The sequence below is a fragment of the Typopeltis vanoorti genome, chromosome 21 (assembly GCF_054136105.1).
Source record: "Typopeltis vanoorti isolate ZY-2024b chromosome 21, IOZ_Tvanoo_1.0, whole genome shotgun sequence".
NCBI classification, from domain to species: domain Eukaryota; kingdom Metazoa; phylum Arthropoda; class Arachnida; order Uropygi; family Thelyphonidae; genus Typopeltis; species Typopeltis vanoorti.
Window position 1 is genome coordinate 82,141,286 of NC_143569.1, and position 24,536 is coordinate 82,165,821.

At 36.1% G+C, this 24,536-nt stretch overlaps 1 protein-coding gene across 6 annotated transcripts in view; it reads left to right on the plus strand.

Moving 5' to 3' along the window:
* The window catches only part of RtGEF (Rho-type guanine nucleotide exchange factor), a 334,719-nt gene that overhangs the window by 19,402 nt on the left and 290,781 nt on the right, over positions 1 to 24,536 (plus strand). For 5 of the 6 annotated variants that reach the window (XM_090411130.1, XM_090411129.1, XM_090411131.1 and 2 more), the window contains exons 3-4: positions 4,204 to 4,327; positions 11,970 to 12,079. In XM_090411130.1, coding sequence (XP_090267256.1) covers positions 4,204 to 4,327; positions 11,970 to 12,079 — 234 coding nt within the window. The remainder of the gene's footprint in view (positions 1 to 4,203; positions 4,328 to 11,969; positions 12,080 to 24,536) is intronic. The other variant, XM_090411132.1, reaches the window with a different exon arrangement.

A 24,536-nucleotide genomic window follows, 5' to 3' on the forward strand; every position in this document is an offset into this window, starting at 1 on the left:
TAAGGTGTCATTCACCAGAACTGTATCGTGAAAAGGATAACAGTAAATTGGCAAAGCTATATCAAGTTCATACTGCTTTTGCAGTGCATGAGTATATTAACTTTAATGGCCATCAAAGAAATCAGTTTTAAAGTGAAACATATTCCTTACAGACCAAATTTAGCTCCATCAGACTTCTGGTTTTATATCCTAAGAAATTCCCTCTCCTCTGCAAATTTGGCTACATTAGACTATTACAATATTATAGATACTTATTTTGAGCTGTTTAGTCCAACAGCCAGAATGATTAGTTATACTTCTTAGAGGACTTGTATTTAGTTTGTAAAGGATGATACTTTTTGGTGTTTCTGTAAAGTATATTTATGCATTTCATTCCTGTTGTTGAAGTAGGTATTATGACAGCACTGTACCTCATAGAAACTTCATCACCATTTATACTTTAATAGTATAGAGTTCAATAGCAATAGTTTGTTTAATAGTATAGAGTTCAAGATCGGTATTATCAACATAAGAAACCTGAATGCCAAAGAAATGGAGCTAGCTGAGGAATTAGATAAGTACCAGATCGACATAATAGGGGTGACTGAAACAAAAAAGACAAAAACTGGTGAGATCTTTCTGAGCAATAAATACAAAATGTTATATTCAGGAAATCACAATCAAGGAAAAGGAGTAGCCATAGTATTCAACACAAAATACGAGACTAATCTTCTTGAATGGCAGGCAGTCTCAAGTAGAGTGATGTGGGCTAATATCAGAATGGGGAATTGGACAATGAGACTTATTTGTACCTATGGTCCCACAGAAGGTTCTACTAAGGTAGAAGTGGAGGAATTTTTTTAGTGCAACTGACACAATGAAAAAGTAAAAGTTGGTACTTATTAGGGATCTAAATAGCAGAGTAGGAAATGATTGTCAGACATACAAAAATATTTTGGGAAAATTTGGAGAAAAGAGCAAAGCTAATAATAATGGCAAATACCTGTTGGATTTCTGCTCAGGACATGGACTGGTTATTACTAACACCATGTTCCAACACAAAAATGTGCCAAATTCACATGGAGAGAAGAGGCAAGGAATAAGAAAAGTCTCATTGACTATGTTATTGTTGATAGTGATGTTTTCTCCCTGGTGCAGGACACCAGAAGTGTACAGAGGATTTGAAATTGGAAGTGATCACTATTTAGTTTAGTAGGATAAAATTGAATTTCATATTAAAAAGAATAACATGTAAGAAAGTTTTAAAGCAAATAAAAGTTGAGCAGCTCTCAGATGTGAACTGTAGACTAAAATACACAAAGATTATTGAAGAAAAAATGAAAGAGTTTGAGAACAGAAACCAAACCTTGTAGATTCAGTGGCAAGCCTTGAAGAAAACCCTGATTGATTCAGCCATAGAGGCACGTGGTGAGGTAGTCTGCAAGGATAGAAAAATCAGAACTCCATGGTGGACATGGAGCTCTGATTTACAGAGAAAAATGTAAGAAAGCTAAACATTGTTAAAATTAGCTAAACAAAAGTCATGGGAAGACTTTGGTAAGAACATAGAAAATAAATATCAAGAAGGTGGCAAGATATTCTGGAGGTTGTTGAAGAAGCTTAAGAATGGAGGAAAGAGTGCTGTAAAAGGAATTAGAGATGATAAAGGTGACATGAAAACTAGAGAAATAGATATCCTTGCAGTATGGAGTAATTACTTTGAAAAATTGCTAAATGAAACAATCAGTGACAGCATAGTGGTAAAAAACACTCAACAGCCATTGAATCAGGAATACATATGCATTCTTGAAGCAGAAAAAGCCATCAAAAGCTTGAAATGTGGAAAGGCAGCTGGAGTAGATGATATTTGACCAGAAATGCTCAATTCTGGAGGTTGCTGAAGAAGCTCAGAAATGGAGGAAAGACTGTTGTAAAAGGAATTAGAGATGATAAAGGTGACATGAAAACTAGAGAAATAGATATCCTTACAGTATGGAGTAATTACTTTGAAAAATTGCTAAATGAAACAATCAGTGACAGCATAGTGGTAATAAACACTCAACAGCCATTGAATCAGGAATACATATGCATTCTTGAAGCAGAAAAAGCCATCAAAAGCTTGAAATGTGGAAAGGCAGCTGGAGTAGATGATATTTGACCAGAAATGCTCAATTATGGAGGTGTATAAGCCTTACAGTGGGACGAATTCCAGATGATTAGAGTAGAGCTCTCTTATTATGCATATATAAAAAATGGGAAATAAAACAATGTGAGAATCACAGAGGTAAGATTTATGCCAGTATACTTGAGAAACAGGTGAGAAGTATTGTGGAAAAGAAGGTTGTTGAAGAACAAGCTGGATTCAGGCCAAATAGAGGCTGTCAGGATCAGATTTTCACTTTACGATGAATAGTTGAGAAATCATGGAAATATAACAAAGGTCTGTATTTAAGTTTTGTAGATGGAAAAAGCATATGATAAGGTGCCAAGAGAGAAGCTATTCAAAATGTTGCGGCTGTATGGTGTCAGTATGCTATTATATCAAGCAATATTTATTCTTTATTTGAGTTGTAAGTCAGCAGTTAGAATTGAAGGAAGTACAGGAAGATGGTTTAGTGTTATATCTGGTGTCAGACAGGATGTACATTATCCCCTCTGTTATTCATTATCTATATGGATCACATTATGGAGGAAAGTGGTATTAATCTTCAGGACTGAGCTAAGGTGGTGCAACACCAAGGCAACTCATGGCAAAGGTGGAGAAAGCTATCAGCACTCCTATCTTAGTATCTCCCATAATGCAAAGCACATCTCCTTGCAGATATGTGTAATGCTATGCATTAAGGCAAGGGCCACTTCCCATACCAGTTTCGACCTTTATTGAGGCTCGTCAGTGGGAGCTAGGCCTAGTAGTGGAGACACCAAGGCAGAAGCAATGAGAGTTCATACCCACCCATAGTGGAGACACTATAATGAAGGCCCAGTAGTGGAGACACCAAGCCAGAAGCAATGAGAGGTCATCCCCACCCATGACGAGACTTCAGTAAAGGTTGAAACCTGTATGGGTAGTGGCCCTTGCCTTAATGCATAGCATTACACATATCCGCAAGGAGATGTGCTTTGCATTATGGGAGATACTGAGATAGGAGTTATGATAGCTTTCTCCACCTTTGCCACGAGTTGCCTTGGTGTTGTACCCCCACTCAGTCCTGAAGATACTTTCAGGTGCAAACTTTGTTTGCTCACACTTGGATAAAGGATTAAACTAAACTTATTATAGTCTAACCAAGTGAAAAATAAACTCTCATACAAGACAATGTTCACTAATTTTTGACTAGTTTAACTTATGGATCTGAGAGCTGGGTTAGAAGTAAAACACTTGACCAAAGACTGGAGACCGCAGATATGAGAGTCCTGAAAAAGATTAGGCGATGTGAACAGATGGCATTGATGGCAATATCATATTAAAAACGAGGTTATTAGGAAAGAACTTGACATTGTTAGCATCCAGGAATGTGTTAGCAGAGCTAATTTCAGGTGGCATGGTCACTTAAACAGAATGGAAGAGGAAAGATTAGCAAAACAAGTGTTCTCCACCAGGTTGGCTGGAAAAAGACCCAGAGGAAGACCAAGATATAGGTGGATTGATATGGTAAAAAGTGCCTTAGAAGATAGAAATATAAGATCTGAATGTTAGAGTCTTAATGGGTACCAGATTGATTTGGAGGAAAATTGTAGATAGCAAGTTAGTAGTGATGTAAAATTTTCATGTAGTACTATCATATCCCGTACCCCCCCCCCCCCCCCCCCTTGAAGGTACATGTCAGGAATTTGATGATGATAGCATAGACCAGGGGTCGGCAAACTTTTTAGACCATTGACCTCTTCATGGGATCCTTGATCCCTCATCGATCCCCATCGTGTTAAATAAATGAATAAATGTTATCAATAATAAATTTCTCAATAAAAATAAAAAATAAACAGATACTCTATGGTGCATTCAGTCCTCTTTCATAATCTGGCTCTAAAATCTGTTATTTTATTAGTTATCAATTTGGACAATTTTCATCATTATTTGTTGTTTTCAACTATAAAATATGGCAATTAATTGTGGTTGAAGATTTATTTATATCAGTTTTTATTACTATATATATATATATATATATATATATATATATATTTTTTTTTTAACAATTATGCTATTGGATTTTTTTTTTTCCCCAGTTGTGTTTTAAGAAGGGTGACATCATTACTGTAACACAAGCATTGGATGGAGGATGGTGGGAAGGAACGCTGAATGGTGTTACTGGATGGTTTCCAAGTAATTATGTGAAAGAACACAAACAAGGTAATTTACATTTTACTGGAATTTTTATTATAAATAATTTTCGTAAATCTGTTAGTCAGATTAAAATTTTTATCATGCAAAATATCTTTATATACAAATTGTGTAAATACTAACTCATTCATGCAGAGCTATGTTTTGCACATATGCCTTCATCTGCAGGAGTTTGCTTGACCATGTAATATCTTCTTTGTGCATTGGATGGGCATATTTTTATGCATTTCTCAGTATATGTGGCACACAAGTTTCAATTTTTTTTTGGTAGAATTTTCTACCAGAAAATTCTATCAAAAAAAGAACTATGAGCTGTCTTCATGGTACCGAAAATTCAAAAGTAATGTGTTCTTATTTTGAGCTTATAAACTTGTAAAAAATGTTAAGCTACACAAATGGGTCTGACAGCATGACTTATACATTGGCTTATTCATAACTGTAATTTTTAAGGAAATTACAACATAAACTAAATAACTGCAATAAATTGACTATTTCCATTATTTTGGTAAAATCAAATTGCCATCATCAACAGTATGACAAGACAACCATATCGTTACAACCATATTGTATATATTATATACAATATACTATGTTCATGCAGGCAGTATATTGCATAATGAAGCAGAGGCATGGCAACCAAAAGTGAGCCTAAAATCCTAAATAGTTCCCCTTAGCAGGCTAAATGTGTTCTCAGCTGTTGGGCTTGAAGTATGGAGGATCAGAGCTTTCCAAATTTGAGACAGCTTCATGCAACCAAATTTGTTGAGGTTTGGATAGTTTCTTAAGGCCGAAGCAAATTCAAAATAGTCACTCGTATTTATTATTATTTATTCATATGGAGTTTCCCTTGTTCCTTTACCATCCTCTTAGCTGGTTGAGCCCTCTGTGTGTGTTCACGGGCCAGTTTGTCTATTCTGAGGGACGAAAAAACCCTCTACTTCTGGATGAGATCAGCTAACTCACCTTTATTCACTTAACTCTTGGTATGCAGTTATGCGTTGCTTATGTTAGATGTTGCCTTATCATTTTCCATGGACTGTCAACATATTTTCTACACAACTCATCAATCCTACCTATTGATGGTAGTTGACTATGGAACTTCTGATAATCACCCACCTTATAGCTCTACATATAGACCTTCTCAATAACAACTTTTTCCTGTTTGACTACCTTCCAAACCAATACCACATGACCACTTACACCAACAGGTGGCAGTGTTGATACCTACTGTATTTGCGGCATATAAGACGCACTTTTTTTTCTTTGAAAATAGGTCTGAAAAACAGGGTGCGTCTTATACGCCGATACTGAGTTTTTTATTTTCACTTCTGGAAATTTTCTCTGTTCCGAGTTACGTGATTTCTTCATTGCTTCCTTGCGGTGTGTGTGTGAGAGCATTCCAGTTACGTAGAACAGTGTTTCTCAAACTTCAGACATCCGCGTTCATATGATTGGTGCGGTATTAAGAAAAGATCGTGCTACTAAATGACAAAGACAAGCTGACAGTTGAGTTGAAATGCTAATTCTCTTCAACCGAATTTCTTATATAATATCTGAAACACATTCACTATATATTTCTTTGTTTTAACACATTCACTCAAACAAAACTATATGTTGCACCGGCAACATATGGTTTTGCTTGAGTCATACAGCATTTTCTGTGGGAGGGGGGGGGGGCATGCGATTCATTAATTAGTGCTGTTTTATCCCAGTTGTCTCTAATTGTACTGTTTGTTGAGAAACATATTGCACAGCCTGCAGATGTCTCTGTACCTTATTCAGCGATACAATAGGAATGTTTTACGATCTTGAACCTCACGGATACATTGAATTTTATTCTATGCGTTAATGATGCATAGCCGATAATTGCCACGGATCCCCCTGAAGGCCTTTCACGTACCCCCCCAGGATACACGTACCATACTTTGAGAAACACTGACGTAGAGTTCAGTGGATGTGCATGCGCTGTCATCGACGATCGTAGCTGTTTCCTGTTCTTTTAAACTTTCCAATTGTTGTCGCAGTTGTGAACGGTGATAAATTTCTGCCATTAAATTTTCTCTAAATTTCTTGGAAAATTATGGCTGAAAAATGTCGGCATTGTTAAAATGTTGCATACAAGCTACGTGTGATTGCATATGCTAAAGAACATGGAAACAGGACTGCAGAGAGGCATTTCGGACCACCCCCAACTAAGAAAATGATAAGAATTTGGCGCAATCAGGAAGAGGATATAAAAAAGCAACACAGTAAACATAACCTATGAAGTTGTACTGCAAAATGGCCAGAACTTGAGGCAGAATTGAATACTTGGATTTTTGACCACAGAAAAGCGGGACTTTCAGTGTCTACAAAAATGATTATTCATCAAGCGAAAGCGATAACCGTTAACAAAGTGATCGCCAACTTTACTGGATCAACATCATGGTGTTCAAGATTCATGAAGAGAAACCAGCTATGTATGCAGAATAAAACAAAAATATCACAAAAGATGCCAGCTGACTATGCAGAAAAAATGATTGAATTTCATCGATTCGTCATTAATGCAAGGAAACGAGAAAATTTTGAACTTGCGCAAATAGGAAACATGGACAAGGTTCCGCTGAATTTTGATGTGCCCTCAAACAAAACTGTAGATTCCAAGGGCACATTTAGTGCCCTTGGAATCTACAGTTTTTTAAAAAACTCACTACATGGTTGTTTTATCCTGCTGTGCTGATGGAACAAAATTACCGCCACTATTGATTTTTGAAAGGAAGATGCCACCCAAAGAAAACTGCTTAAAGGAGTGTTTGTACATGTTCATGCAAAAGGCTGGATGGATGGAGGAGGAATGAAGTTATGGATAGATAAAATTTGGTCTAGGTGCCCTGGTGGACTGTTGAAGAAGCCTGCCATGCTAGTATGGGATCAGTTTCATTCTCACAGAACAGATGATGTTACAAATAAACTCAAGGAATTGAAAACTCAGTTAGCTGTAATTCCAGGAGGTCTAACTAGTCAGCTTCAACCTTTAGATGTCTGTATTAATAAACCATTTAAGGAATTTATGAAGGAGAAGTGGAACAGCTGGATGCAGTCTTCAGATTTTGAGGTTACGCCATCAGGAAGAAGGAAGAGGCCTAGCATTTCACAAGTTTGTGAGTGGGTCAAAGCTTCGTGGGATGCTGTGAAAACTGAGACAATGGTTAAATCATTTAAGAAGTGTGGAATTAGTAATGCACTGGATGGTACAGAGGACAATTTGTTGTATGAGGACTCAGATTCTGATTTAGAAGGGGTTTCAAGTGTCTCTTCATTTAGCTCTGGAGATGAATTTCTGGATTTTGACAGTTAAAAGGTGGGTACTCTTTCCTAGTTAGATTAGGTATTTGTTGCAAGTAGATCTACTTATTACTTTATATTTGAAATACTGTAAATTCATTATAATATTCAGTGATAAAGTTTTTTCCTAAAAAATTTTTCCTACAAAAAAGGGGGGGGGGGTTCCTATACGGCGGTGCGTCTTATACACCGGCAATTACAGTAAGTCACAACCATGTCCTGTGAGGATATCACCAAATCTAATACCTATAAACCTCGTGTTGCTTTCATCACATGCTGCTTTAGATAGTTATCCTGCAGAAACTCAACAAATTCGCTCCTCTCCTTGTTACTATACACTATCTTTTCTTTCCAATCCACATTCCTATAATTAAAATCTCTCATTAGGATCATCTTCCTTTTACTTGCCAAACTACTTTGTCTAAACATTTTACAATCAATACTCTGCACATTCCCTGATTTATAACAGCATTCTATTAATTATACTACTCTGTTGATCTCAACTTCACATTTACTGCTATTTTCCACTTTGACTTTTGAAGGAAACAATTCCTCTGCTTCCATTAACAATACTTCCCCCTCCCTCCTCTCTTCATCTTTCTATCCTTTCAGAAAATTCTATATCCCATCATTTTAAGTCCTGACAGTATATCATCCTCATTCAACCAAGTTTCACTTACTTCAATTATTTTTGGGCATACTGATTCAATCAGTGTGCTACAAACTCAGCCCTTTTATTTCTGTTACTCTATACATTGGTATACAAGCATAACAATTCTCCACTCTTTGAGGACATCCCATCAGCACAATCACTTTTTATTCTGCTACAACGCACTTCTCTTTTCATCCTGTCCATCCCCTTTTCCCTGATCATGATCTGATTTTCATTTATTATCATTATTATTATCATTATTATTGTTCCGGGCAACTCCAAGGAGTCGACAGACTCATCGAGGGAGGCCCTAACATCATGTCAAGAACAACTATTCGACATTCACGCAGTATCTATCATACCTTGCCTTGAACTCATTCACGGTCGTAGCACCCACAACAGACTCTGGAAGCTTATTCCACTCATTCACTACTCTCCAAGTAAAAACCCTAGCTCTAACACCCTTATCAACCACGCTCTTGCCCAGCTTCCATTCATGGCCCCTAGTCCTCCCACCACCAGTTATATTTTCAAAAAGATCTTCTGGATCAATCTTATAGAAACCCTTCAGTAATTTGAATGTCTCAATCATATCACCCCCTCCTTTGCCTATCGACCAATTTCTGCAACCCACAAATCTTCAACCTATTCTCATAAGGTTCATTCCACAGACCTGCTATCATCTTGATCACTCGTCTCTGGATCCTCTCCACTTCCTCCCCATCACGAAGAAACCCTGGGCCCATAACTGGGCACAGTAGTCCTGATGGAGTCTTATCAAGGCTCGATACAGAGGAACAACAACTTGTTTGTCTCTGCATGTTAAAGTATTTTTCAGAAGCCAAGTGATTTGGTGAGCTATTTTAGTCACTTTTGCAATGTGCCCCCTAAACTTCAATTCCCTATCCACCAACACTCCCAAATCCCTGGCCTCATCAATCTCCTAGAGTACGGTTCCACCAATGCGATATACTGCTGCTATTCTTTTCACCCCAAAGTGCATAACCTTACACTTTGGCACATTAAATTGACATCCATTTTTCCTAGCCCAGCCCTCCAAACTATCCAAATCATCCTGTAAAATTTTGACATCCTGTGCACTCATAATTGCTCTACCCAACTTTGCATCATCAGCAGACAAGTGAACACTTCCTCTCAAATCCTTTCCTATATCATTGATGAACAAATTGAAAAGCAGTGGTCCAAGAACAGAGCCCTGTGGCACTCCATTAATCACAAGCCGTCTTTTAGACTCCACTCCTGAATAAACCACTCTCTGGTATCTCTCCTTCAACCACCCTCCTATCCATCTCACCAACCCTATATCTATCCCCATCTGCTCCAGTTTACTGATTAGGGTTCTATGTGGTATCCTATCAAAAGCCTTGGCAAGGTCCAGTAGTATTACTGTAAACCCATTACCCGTATCCAGTTCAGCCGTCACTGTGTTATAAAACGTGAGCAAGTTACTGAGGCATGATCTACCCTTCAGAAAACCATGTTGTCCCCCATACAATATCCCATTTTCATCTATCCAATCCTGTATTCTTTTCTTGACTAATTTCTCTAAGACCTTGACAATGATTCCTGATATGCTAATCGGTCGGTAATTTACAACAGCAGTCTTGGAACCACCTTTATGCAGTGGAACTATTTTCCCCTCTTTCCATCCCCCTCGGGACTAACCCAGACCCGAGACTCAAATTAAACAAAATGGTCAAGGGTACTGACAGTGCTTTAGCTTTGTCAGTACCTTTGACCATTTTGACCTTGACCTAAGAATTATATTCTTATCATCCCCAACATTTTGTACTGCATCACTTTGCTCTGCTATAATCACTTCCTTCTGCAACCTGCTTCTCAACCTCTCTCTGATCCTTAGTGTTACTAATTTTATATGTATCCTGTGTACTCTAAGTAAACAACAATCTCTCCAAATGATAACATCAAACCCATTCAAATGCATCAGCTTCGAACCATTCTAGCTTCCCTTCGAATTCATTCCATACATTCACAAATTGTACACTCTCCACCTGATGCAATTCAGTCTTCTTGCTATTCAGTATCATTGCTCTCCTCGGCTCACTACTGTCATATCTGGGCAACAAACTAACCACTTTCCCAATGACGCTATTATCCTTCACTTCCTGCAACTTCTTCAGATCGTTTTCCACATTCTTTGTCTCACTATTGAAGTCATTTGTGCCCCGCCCCCACTACCACTAATTCTAGTGGTAGTGGTGGCGAGGCACAAATGGCATCTGATATTTGTTTTATTGTACCACCTGTAAAACATATCTTGTGCATTTTATTTTTTACCACACCTTTAATGATTGAGTCACCATATAAAACAATCCTATCATCCTTAGATACTTGTTTCTTCTTATTAACTTCCTTGTCATTTACATTAGTTATGCTCTTCTTTAAATGTTCCATTTTCTCCTCGATACACGTAACCTGACTTCTCATTTTCATTAACTCTTGCCTAAGCTCTTCCACATCACTTGTATTATTACCATCGCAAGCACTTCCGTCCCTTTTCTGATTATTCCTGGTAACACTGTTCTCATTTTTGGAACATCCTAGCCTTTCATCGCACTTCTCACATATTATAATCCTTTCTTTTTTATCGTTCGAACTAAAACTCCATAAACCTTTAACGTTTTTGGATACATACGTAAAATGTGTTGCATCTTATCCACTGCAGAAATTCCAGGGGAAAAACTTGATCTACGAGTTGAGACCTTCACTACTTCTGGCATGTGCTTCTTTGCTGCCACTGCCGCCATTTTTATAACATTAACTAGCACTTCCACATAAGTCAAGATAACAACTGAGTCGAACACTTTTAAAACATAATACCACAATACAATGATTATATCCAATCTGACTATCACACAAAAGTACTGTTATACAATTCTACACAATATATTTTAGAAAAAAAATACACTTTTCGTATACACAGCTACTTCTCGTCACAACACTAGCATGTGTGACGCGCAATTATCTTATTATCTTATATAATGCTGCACAAAGGGCATTAGATATTAACATAAGATCACAATAAAAGAAATTGCAGATTATTTAATCATGTAAAAAATTATTAATATATAATTAGTAACCTACCTGGTACAAGTCCCTTCATTTTAAGAGCAATGCAATTGGCATTAGGTGGTAGATTGTGTTGCTTCCCCTCCTCCACACTACCAGCAAGTCTTGAGACGGAAGTAACAGATAACACTAACATTTTTTTTTTCTATCCAGCAAGATGTTTTCTCCTGATTATTACAGCTGAAACTCTATGCTTTTCCATTTCTTGATATGGAGAGTTGCCTTTTGATAACAGCTAGTCTGCTACACATTGATCTTAGAATTTGCATATTTATTTTTTTTAGCAAAAAAGAGCAAAAACAATTTGCTCTTTTATAAACATAAATAACATGCTCAAACATAAATAAATGCCATTATTAATAATAAACAGTAATCAGATGCAACATCAAAAATTTGCAGCTGAAGATCAAAAGCAAGATTTAAGTCTCCTCATAGGTGTTAGGAAATTAATGTAATCAACTTATTGTACTTTAATCAACTTTGTATTTTAATGAAATTTTAATAAATATTTTTAAAATGCACATTAACTTTAAAAAAAAAATTAACTGTCATCAGACTTCTCAGGATTCCATTTATTGACTTCAGATTTAGTAAAATCTGGAAAGAGCCCCAGCAGACAGGTTGAAATATCAACTGCAGCCAGACAAGAAAACATGAAGATGTATCGGGGCATTGTAAGTACATATAATTGTTAATAATAGATCATTTTTGTGTTTGGCGATATCTCTCAAAGACTTCTCTCTCTTCTGTTTCATTTTTGAAAGATTTCTGGTATGTATATTCTGACTTTATAATGCTTGCATGTCTTTCATTATACAAGCCACCATAATAGTATTTATTTTACCACCATAATATGACCAGTAAAATATGGCATTCATCATCAAGGATTGAAAAATGTAGTTGTGTTTTTGTAAGTGATCTGACTTGCTTAAAAAGCCTTGTAAATCAGTTGATCCCCAGTATCATGAATAGTGATCCTTAATCCTGCTCTAAAGACAGAGTATGGAATTTTTTGCCAAGCTAAAGGAGACTATCTTAATTCAGACTTCCAAGTAAGCGGAGTGATGTGCTCACACTGAGCACTGAAATTCACCTAGCACCTAAAGTGATTCACAAACATCCATCTTACATCTGTATTTGCTCCTGTGGTCTTATAGGTTAGAGAGTAGAGATCCTATTCACTAGGTCAAACTGGGCACATCGTAGATTTGATAGCTGAAGATCTTTGCTGGTAATGATTTGCTTGTCCTCTTTCATTGTATAATTAGTGGTATTAAGGACAGTAGATTAAAAATATTAACAATCAACATTGGGGTGTTTAAGGGTCAAAGCTGTATAACTGAGAGGAGACCTCCACATAGCCTTTAAAGGAATGCAGAAAACCGAACAAGGCTTCTGACCTAATGTCCAATCCTCACCTTCTCGTGGTGCACCCTGTTGGGTATCTACTTTTTTTGGATACTAAACGAACGAGGATGGGCTGGTAATTTGGAATTTAGCCGACCAAATTGTATTCTTATTGGTTAAACCAAAATAAAAAATGATGGTACAACATGACAAAATTTCATTCCGGCTGGGGCGTTGCCCGGTTAAACAAGGCCCCCGTTGTTTTCGCCAGGGAACCAGGGCGAACAGCGAAAAGTCAGCTACTGGAACAAATCTGAAAACAAACCCCAACTCAACATCACCAGAGTTAAAGATTGGTACTATCAACGTAAGAAGCCTGAATGGCAAAGAAATGGAGCTAGCTGAGGAATTAGATAAGTAATAGATCGACATAATAGGGGTGACTGAAACAAAAATGACCAAAACTGGTGAGATCTTTCTGAGCAATAAATACAAAATGTTATATTCAGGCAATGACAATCAAGGAAAAGGAGGAGTAGCCATAGTATTCAACACAAAATACGAGGCTAATCTTCTTGAATGGCAGTCAGTCTCAAGTAGAGTAATGTGGGCAAATATGAGAATGGGGAACTGGACAATGAGACTTATTTGTGCCTATGGTCCCACAGAAGGTTCTACTAAGGTAGAAGTGGAGGAATTTTTTCAGGCTTTAGAAAAAGCAACTGACACAATGAAAAAATGAAAAGTTTGTCCTTGTTGTGGATCTAAATAGCAGAGTAGGAAATGATTGTGAGACATACAAAAATATTTTGGGAAAATTTGGAGAAAAGAGCAAAGCTAATAATAATGGCAAATATCTGTTGGATTTCTGCTCAGGACATGGACTGGTTATTACTAACACCATGTTCCAACATAAAAATGTGCACAAATTCACATGGAGAGAAGAGGCTAGGAATAAGAAAAGTCTCATTGACTATGTTATTGTTGATAGTGATGTTTTCTCCCTGGTGCAGGACACCAGAGTGTACAGAGGATTTGAAATTGGTAGCGATCACTATTTAGTCTTGAGCAGGATAAAATTGAATTTCATATTGAAAAGAATAACATGTAAGAAAGTTTTAAAGCGAATAAAAGTTGAGCAGCTCTCAGATGTGAACTGTAGACTAAAATACACAAAGATTATTGAAGAAAAAATGAAAGAGTTTGAGAACAGGAATCAAACCTTGGAGATGCAGTGGCAAACTCTGAAGAAAACATTGGTTGATTCTGCCAGAGAGGCATGTGGTGAGATTGTCTGCAAGGTTAAAAAAATCAGAACTCCCTGGTGGACACAAGAAGTTAAACAGGCAGTGAAAGAAAAGAAGAAAGCATATCAAAAGTTCCTTTCAAACAAGTCAGCTTGTGCTCTTAGAGAATATAGAGACAAATGCAAGAATGCTAAACACTGTGTAAAACTAGCTAAACAAAAGTCATGGGAGGACTTTGGCAAGAATATAGAAAATAAATATCAAGAAGGTGGCAAAATATTCTGGAGGGTTGTTGAAGAAGCTTAGGAATGGAAGAAAGAGTGCTGTAAAAGGAGTTAGAGATGATAAAGGTGACATGAAAACAGGAGAAAAAGATATCCTTGAAGTATGGAGTAATTACTTTGAAAAACTGCTAAATGAAACAAGCAGTGATGACAGCACAGTGGTAAAAAACACTGACCAGGCATGCAGTCAGGAATACATATCCATACTTGAAGTAGAAAAAGCCATCAAAGGCTTGAAATGTGGAAAGGCAGCAGGAGTAGATGATATTCGACCAGAAATGCTGAAGTATGGTGGTATAAGAGTCCTACAGTGGCTGCACTGCATAGTTCAGAAAGCCTGGACAGAAGGACGAATTCCCGATGATTGGAGTAGAGCTCTCATAGTTCCCATATATAAAAAGGGAAATAAAACTGAATGTGAGAATTAGAGGTATTTCCCTACTGAGTGTTCCTGGCAAGATCTATGCAAATATACTTGAGAAACGGTTGAGAAGAATTGTGGAAGAAAAGCTTGGTGAAGAACAAGCTGGATTCAGGCCAAATAGAGGCTGTCAGGATCAGATCTTCACTTTACGACAAATAGTCGAGAAAGCATGGGAATATAACAAAGATTTGTATTTAAGTTTTGTCGATTTGGAAAAGGCATATGACAAGGTTCCAAGAGAGAAGCTATTCAATACGCTGCAGTTATATGGTGTCAATGGGGCATTATATCAAGCAATACTTAGTCTTTATTTGAGTTGTAAGTCAGCAGTTAGAATTGAAGGAAGTACAGGAAGATGGTTTAATGTTAAATCAAGGATGTACATTATCCCCTTTGTTATTCATTATCTATATGGATCACGTTATGAAGGAAAGTGGTATTAAACATGATATCAAAATTGGAGATCTTAATGTCAGTTCTTTGCTTTATGCGGATGATGTTATACTTCTAAATAAATCCACTACAAGTCTGCAAGATTCTCTGACTAAATTAAATAGCTGTTGTAATAGATATGGTATGAAGGTCAGCAATAAAAAGACAATGAAAATAGTCAGAATCATTGAAAATGTCAACTGTGTTGTGAATAGAGAACCTGTGGAACATGTAAAACATTTCAGTTACTTATGCACGATTTTTACTGAAGATGGTAAATTAAATATAGAAATAGACAACAGAATCAGCAAAGCTGGTATGGTGGGAAGTCAATTGAATAAATTCATATGGAATAAGAGAAATTAGTCGGAACACTAAATTAGCTGTATACAAGACAGTTTTCAAACCAGTTTTAACTTATGGACCTGAGAGCTGGGTCAGAAGTAAAACACTTGACTAAAGACTAGACACCGCAGATATGAGAGTCCTGAGAAAGATTATAGGCGTGAAACAGATGGCATCAATGGCAATATCATATTAAAAATGAGATATTAGGAAAGAACTTGACATTGTCAGCATCCAGGAATGCGTTAGCAGAGCTAATCTCAGGTGGTATGGTCACCTAAACAGAATGGGTGAGGAAAGATTATCAAAACAAGTGTTCTCTGCCAGGTTGGCAGCAAAACGACCCAGAGGAAGACCAAGATATAGGTGGATTGATACGGTACAAAGTGCCTTAGACGATAGAAATATAAGATCTGATAATGTTGGAGTCTTGACAAGTAACAGACTGATTTGGAGGAAAATTGTAGATAGGAAGTTAGTAATGATATAATTTTTTCATGTAGTACTATAATATCCTGTACACCCCTTGTGGGGACATGGCAGGAATTTGATGATGATAATCAACATTTTCCATTATTATTCAATCTCTGTACCAAGTACATAGATAAGTACCTTGGTACTGTAAGGTTACCACTTTTTATCAGCAGCTTTCTTCTTGTTGTTCGTTTATTTTAAATCTTCAGTAGATTTGCCATTTTGGTTATTAAAAAAGTCATTTTTGCTTTAAATATCTGTTTTGCTATAACTGAGGGGTTAGAGCTAGATAATGAAGAGAGACCTCCACTTTGCCTCATTATTGGATATTCACTTAATCACTGTGTGAATGACAGTGGCAGTTTGGAACTTAACTGATCAAATCATACTCTGTATTATATGCTTAAACTACACACAGATATATATTTTTGAACTTTTTTACTATTCTGTTTAAGTAACTTCAACGCCTTGGTTTATTTACTTACACATTTATGAACAGTAAGAATGGAAGAAAAGTTTAGTGAAACCTAATCTTTCACAAACCTTAATTGGAAGATCAAATTATAGAAAAATCAATGCAAGTTAGACCTTAGAATATAGAAGATATTCTAAGGCATTCCAATGAAAAATAAGTAACAATTTTTGTATTATTTCTTAAGTTTCTAATGGTATTTTTGACATTGTTTTTTCTGTGAATGTCATCATTTATCTCTACTTTTCCATGAAGCTTCCTCTTAGTGTTCTGTGTAGAAATTGAATGGTTGCAAATTTATGGAAATGAAAATAGAGCAGTTGTTAGTTTTGTCCAGTTGACAGTTGGGAGCAAATCTGGGATATTTTCATGTTGTAAAACCAGCTTGTGGTCAGAGATGAGGGCCTCAATTGCAGTTATTTGATACTACTGAGCAATATTTTGTTAGTATTGCTACATCAAGGAAATCAGCAAGTCCTGCCACACTGTAGTATATGGATTCAGGAGGTTCTAGAATCGCGACATTCCTGGCAGCAGCAAAGTCACTGAGGGTTCTCCTATTTCAGTTGGTAGTTTTGCTATTCCAGGCTGTGTACTTAGTGTTCAGAACCCCTGCAACTAACACTGCTTGTTTGTGTCTACACCCTCTGTCCAAAAAGAAACCGAACTTTTCGAAAATGGAAGGAACTAGTGGCGTCACCTGCTGTATCCTTTTGTTGTCGAAAGTGGCAACCTTCATTAGTGTTGTGTCAACTGTTTATGGCATTTGTTTCATTAGAAGCCGAGTTATAGTGCCAAGAGTGACAGTGTTTTGACGAACGGTCAGAAAATGAGTTTCAAACAGAGAGCTGTGATTGACTTTTGTGTTAAACTTGGTAAACGTTTTACCGACACTCATCAAATGAGTCAAAAAAATCATACTTGATGAATGCTTATCCCATACTCAAGTTTACGAGTGGTTTAAGTGATTGCAAAGTAGCCGTGAGATGCTTGAGGACGACGAAAAGCCGGGCCTTCCAAACACTGGACTGAGCGAAGTTAACATCCAAAAAGTGCGTGATTTCATCAAAGAAAACTCAAAATCGTCCGTGAGATTGATCGAAGATGAATTGGGGATTCCAAAATCAACTGTGCACAACATTTTGACCAAGCGTTTGGGCCTTCATAAATTGAATTCACGATTTGTTCCCCACAAGTTGACCGACTACCAAAAAAATGTATTGAATTGAACACTGCAAGGACCTCATTAAAACTTCCTTGAAACAATCGTTACTGGTGATGAAACTTGGTGTTTTGAGTATGAGCCCGAAACAAAGCTACAGAGTGCTGAGTGGACCACCAGAAGAGGGGCATCCGAAAAAAAAAGTCGCTTGGAGAAGTCAAAAGTAAAGACAATGCTGATGAAGAATCTTAAAGCCTCAATCTAGATTTATTTAGAAGTATAACATCATCTGCATAAAGACCTGAGATTAACATGTCCAATTTTGATGTTTAATAAGTACCTCTATCACAGTTAGAAGAATGATGTTATATTTCACCCTTCCATTCTCATCATCATGAGAGGGATCTCTACATGAGCTTTTTCATTTGATGGTGAGTTAGCCAATCTCATATGGAGGTAGCAGGATTTCTTCTACCAGAAACTCAGGTTTTTCATCCCATGTACAGCCAAGTTGGCCATTGGAGCACATGCAATTTACAGACAAAAAATACTGTTGGTGGTAGCGATGGTGTTGGTGGTAGTTGTGTGTGTAGTAGGAAAATTTAATAGTGTGGGAGACAGGTGTGTGTGTGTGTAGCGGGGTGGAGGAGTAGAGAGCCCTGCCATGATGAAACTTTAGACTCCTTGGAGGTGTCATAATAATACTGCTTTTGTTCATAATATGATCCATAAATGAATAAGTGTGGATCCTTGTCTTTTATATCAAAAGTATGTCAATAGTGTTCCATTTGTAGCATTTAAAAAGATTTTCTCTTGGTACTATGTTGTATGTCTTTTCCAGGTCTACTAAATAAAACACTGATGCTTGTTATATTCCCTTTATTATTTCACTTTAAGTTATTTTAAAGTAAACGATTCTGACAACTCCTGTTTGGCATAAACTCAACTTGTTGGATGATATGTCATTTGGTGTGATGTCTGCTTTTTTTTTTTTGATCAATGTCTTTTACGTGTTAAGACATATATCTCTCCAGGCCACAAGAGCAATGAATTTTGTATACACCTGTTTTTTATAGGAGAATGTAAGAGTTTTGGTGGATTTAAAAACTTTAAAATCCCATACATTAGGGGGAAAAACACTTTAACATTGTAATCATGAAGCAAGATTCTTGAGGTAAGGTGATGTAATTGCATTTTTGAAATCCTGTTTATTTTAAGGAGCTGTTTGAGGCATATCAAGAATTTTGTTAATTGTCTTCAGTTTATACCCATTGAGGATGAGAGCATGTTTCAGATAACACAATTCTTCATTCCTTTTTTGTGATACTGGAAATGCTGTAGGCTCTGTCCTGTAATATTTTTATCATGCCTATCTTTTGTAATGGATGGTGGTGTGAAGTGGTATGTAAGAATCTTCCAGTTGTGATTGGCTTTCTTTATACTAAAAAAGATCAATCTTATTTCTTCCTCAGATACTTTGAAAAAGAAAGCACAAATCAGGATTAGCCTTCCACACAACAAATGCAGGCACCAAGTAGTTTGGAAAGAAATAGAAATGCCATATATTGATCATAAATGTTTTATAGGAAAATTTAAAGAAACCTTAGAAATGCTCCATACCCCCATACAATCTAACAAATATCCTATATCAAGTTTGGTCTGCATTTATCAAAAATCTAACAACTGCAAACAAGAATATAATGTGCATTATTACAGAACATGACAGTAACAACTAGCATTGTTCTAACACTTGCACATTAGTTAATGTACCTTTTATTTATTTTTATTTTTTATTTTTTGCCACTTTGTTTATATGTAATAATGTCGAAGTTCTTATAACATCTGTTGTGTGTGATTAATTTTTTTTCCTGCTCATTTTTATGCAAGTCTTGTATCCCTGATGATGCAAATTCGATTACTTACTAAACTTGTTCAGTTATATAGGTTATTTCAATAAATCTATTTTATGTTTAGAAACATTTGGTCTCATTACTGTAAAGTAAATGAAAAGTCAGACTAGTTCCATCAGATTACATAGCTCTAGCAGAATTATTGTAATTCTTTTGAATCAATTTTCTCAATAAAAATTATCCATTGAAACTTAAATTGAACTGAAGGGAACATATTAGTTTTATCTGGAATGACTTCAAACAAAGAACAGAGCGCGTACAATACATGCATAGAGCGTGCATGATATCACTTGTTGTTATTTAGGAACGTTCTATAGTTGGCACTATAATTCAGTTCTGGCGAGTTGAGGGATCTAATGATGGTCTTCCAGATAAGAATTGTCTAATTCTGTAGGTTTAAAGGCCACTCTTATTTTATGTGGTCTAAGGAGTCTAGCAGTCTTATTGGAAATTGTCCCTAAGTATGGAATGATGATGGTAGAAATATAACGTATATCATCTTGTTGTCTTTGTCGGGGTTCAGAGAAAAGTATCTTGTGGACAAGTCTTTGAGGAAATCCATTTATGGTAAGGTTGGTGGATATCAGGGATAGTTCTTCCTGGAGGTGTTGTTGATCTGTTGTAAGAAGAGAGGCACGGTTCTTCAACATGTGTACAATACTAAGTTTGAGAAATGTGGTGGCAGGAAGTGAAATGTAAATAACGTCCTGTATTGGTAGGCTTGCGGTAAACTGAGAGGTTGATACCAGCATTCGGAAGCTTCTTAATTAAAGTGTCCAGAAATGATAATTGGTTATCTTTTTCAAGTTGTAGAGTGAATTTGATTGTGTGGTGTAGAGAGTTGATTTTGTTAAGAAAGTCAAACATGTCCTTTTTTGTGTGGTTCCAAATGATAAAGATATGGTTCACGTATCTCCACCATACTGTGGGTTTAGGGTCTGTTTGAGATAAGATTTTACTTTCAAAATCCTCCATAAAGAGATCAGCACAAGATGGAGAAAGGGGGCTACCCATTGGATCCCTCAATTCGCCAGAACTGAATTATAGTGCCAACTATATAACGTTCCTAAATAACAACAAGTGATATCATGCATGCTCTATTGCATGTATTGTGTGCGCTCTGTTCTTTGTTTAATATAATTGGAATCGGTTGATTATAGTTTGTAACAGTTTTTTACTTTTTAGTGCCTTACATCAGTTATGTACCCTGAAGATCCCAACAGCCTTAGTTGGTGAAACTAGTTGGTATAACATACTTGTTTATTATATGCACTTCATCAATATAATTCCATTAAAAGTCATTCCAGATCTTTTTGGTCAAGAAAATTAAATGATTTTTAACATATTAGTTTTATGTATCAAATGTTATCAGATTATTCTGCTGACTCCCCACTATATTAGCTTTGCTTATTCTGTGGTCTAAATTTCTAAATTTAACTTCACATCTTTTCAAAAAATTGTGCATAAGTCACAGAAGAGTTATTCTGTATACTTTTAAAAACATTTTGTCAAATTTTACATCTTCAAATGGTTCAGTGGAACCATTTTAATAACTTCAGAAATTTCTCTGTCTGGAATGCTTAAAAATTTCTAAGGATTCCAGATAGAGAAAATTTTTGAATCTTTTCAATTTTCATTAGAATTTCAGTGAAATCCATCCAGCCAGAGTTGAATAACACGTGGAAAGAGAGAAAGAAAATAAATAGATATTAATTAGATCCAGTATGACTACATAGTTCTTTATTCTTCCACTTTCTTGCTCCTTGGTGTTCTTCCTAGAATATAGTTATTTATTAAATTACAATCATAAAGAAGAATGATTCCTAAAACAAAACTAATTGTTGTATTGTTCAAATGATTAATATTGATAATATTATTATTAATATATTAATAATAATAATAAATAAATTAATATTAATATGATTAATATTAATGTCACATGTGATTTGTTGATTTAATCTGTGGTGTATGTCTATCATCATAACCTAGTCCTGTGAATTTCAGGTCTTTTCTCTGTAACTGACCAAAGTATATGTAGGATAAAGGTGCTGGTTTTTATTGCATTGGGTCAGACATTGTGCCATTTCCAAGGCCTCTTTAAACTTACTAATACAGTTGACCCTTGAACAATACTGTAGGGGGTTAGGGTGCTAACCCCCCCATGGAGTCAGAAATCCACATATAACTTTTGACTCCCCCAAAAACTTAACTACTAATACCTACTGTTAACCAGAAGTCTTACCAATGACATAAACAGTTGATTAACACATATTTTTTATGTTTTAACTATTAAATTATTTAAGAAATGTGCAACGTATACTAGAATAATAATTAAAAGAAACTTTAATAAATACCTCCTATATTTCGGCAATGTCACATTGCCATCTTCATGGGAACAAACAACAATGACACGTTGTTTCTTCCCTACAGGCACTACAAAAAGCAAATGAAGCAGAAGAGAGAAAACTAACTGTTGTTCCTAGAGTCTTAAAGGTGCCCTTTAGCAGGCTATATTGGATTGTCTTTGCTGTTGGGCTGAAGTTCTCAAGATGCAAGCTTCCCAGATTTGGGGCAGTCTCAAGCACCCAAATTGTTGAGGCTTGGAAAGTTTTTTAGAACTGAGGCTGATTCCATGAACAATCTTTCATATTTAAATTTGCTGTGGTGTATTAATGTTGCTTTCTTCCAACATATTCTGCGGCTGGTATCCAGATCATGGTCTGCAAGCCCAGAGCGGCTTTACTGGTGAAACCGGATGTAGTTTTTGTGTTCTGAAATCCTGACATTTGCTGTCCTGCCTGTTTGGCCAAAGTAAGACAGTTTACAGCTTCAAGGGACCTGGTATACCCCAAGTAGGTCCAGGGGAAGTGGTTGGCCTTTGGTGGAGCAGATAAGGGATGTCAATTTTTTATATGGTTTGTAACAAGAAGTTGGGTCATATTTTTTTTAAGATTTTGGTTAACTTTTCAGAGGTGCCCCAGATATGGGGAATGGTGATGGATTTAGTGTAATCTTTGTTATGAAGGGTGGGAGGGGAGTTGTGGTTAACTAGTTTTAACATTGTTTGGATTTTTTTGGGGTTGTAGCCATTGTCTAAGAAAGTGTTAAGGATGTGGTTTAGTTCAGTGGTTAGGGCATTGTCATCTGAACAGATTAATTTTGCCTTGTTATAACCAACAACCCAGAATCCAGTTCACCTTGCAAAAAGAGGAAAACAACAATCTCCCTTTCCTAGACACTAATCACTTGCCAGCCTGATGGATCTTTGGTTTTCTCTGTTTACCCACCCATAAAGGCAGATACATTCACCAGCAATTCCCCCCCCCCACACACACACCCAACAATATGGGGTTATAAAAACATATATAACAGGACAAAATTAATCTGTTCAGATGACAATGCCCTAACCACTGAACTAAACTACTTTCTTGGCCAATGGCTACAACCCCAAAAAAATCCAAGAAATATTAAAACCAGTTAGCCACAACCCCCGTTCATAATAAAAATTACATTAAATCCATCACTATTCCCTATATCTGGGGTCTCTGAAAAGTTAACCAAAATCTTAAAAAAATATGACCTTCTTGTTACAAACCATATAAAAAATTGGCATCCCTTATCTGCTCCGCCAAAGACCAACCACTTCCCCTAGACCATAGATGGCGAACCTATGGCACGTCAATGATTTACTGGTGATATCCTTTTATATGCTTATAAATTATTCAACTTTTTTTAAAATTATTACAATATGTACAAGTTAAATTTTGTTTTACACAAGAGAGCAGCTATGGAGACGTGCATATGATTGGTGCAGTATTGATAAAAGATCACATGATCCAAAGACAAAGGCAACCGACAGTTGTTGAGTTGAAATGCTAATTCTCTTCAATCTAAGAAATATATAGTGAATGTTGTTATGACATCTGAAACTGTCATGACATTCACTATATATTTCTTAGTTTTAACACATTCACGATGGGGGTGTCGTTTATTGTTCCGATGGAACTTCTCATTATCGGCAGGCTCAACTCACACAAAGTTTCAACGCTTGGTTGAATTTTATTGCTAGTTGTTTGAGCTGGCAGGCGAATCACACACTCATTATATGGCATGTTTCAATTTTTGGTAGAATTTTATTTGAAGTTACCTTTTGTGATCTGTCATAATGACATTGAGAATTTCAAATGCAATAAAACAAACACTTATTTCATGTAATTGAAAAATTGGACAATAGTTTTTAGTGAGATCCTGTATTTTGGTGCAACATATGGTTTTGCTTGAGTTCTATAGCATAGTTTCTGTGAAAGGGGACATGTGATTCATTAGTTAGTGCCGTTTTTATTCCAGCTGTCTCTAATTGCCCTATTTGTTGAGAAATATATTACACAGACTGCAAAAGCCTCTGTACCGTATTCAGGGATACAATAAAACTACTTGTTTTTCTTGCATATGCAGTATAATGGCTGTTGGGGGGGGGGGAGCAAGTTACTATCTTACTATCGCCTATGTGAACAAGTTTAAACATTTTTCGCGTGCGAGGTATATGCAAAACTTTTTAATGTCTTTTTTCATAAAGTAAAATCAAGGGTATGATATATACGCGAGGGCAAGTTATATTCGAGTAAATACTTTAAGCATTTCGCCAAGTTGACATCCTTCTGCTGCTTCCCCTGCTCAGCTGACTTCTATGGTGAATTACAATGCATAAATATTTTCCTCACTACTGTTTTTTTTTTTTTTTTTCAAACCAACATCATTAAAATCAATTTAATAATACATTAATCAATTTTACACTGAATAATATTATAAATTTATATATAAATAAATATTATAAATAAAATAAAATATTATTTATAAAATTATAAATAATTATTTATAAAATATTATATATATATATTATAAATTTATAAATAAATTAATTTTCTATTAATTTTTCCCTTATTAAAAACTGCTCGGCATGTCAGCAACTCGATTTGTAAACTTTTGGCACTCGAACATAAAAATATTTGCCACCACTGCCCTAGACCTACCTGG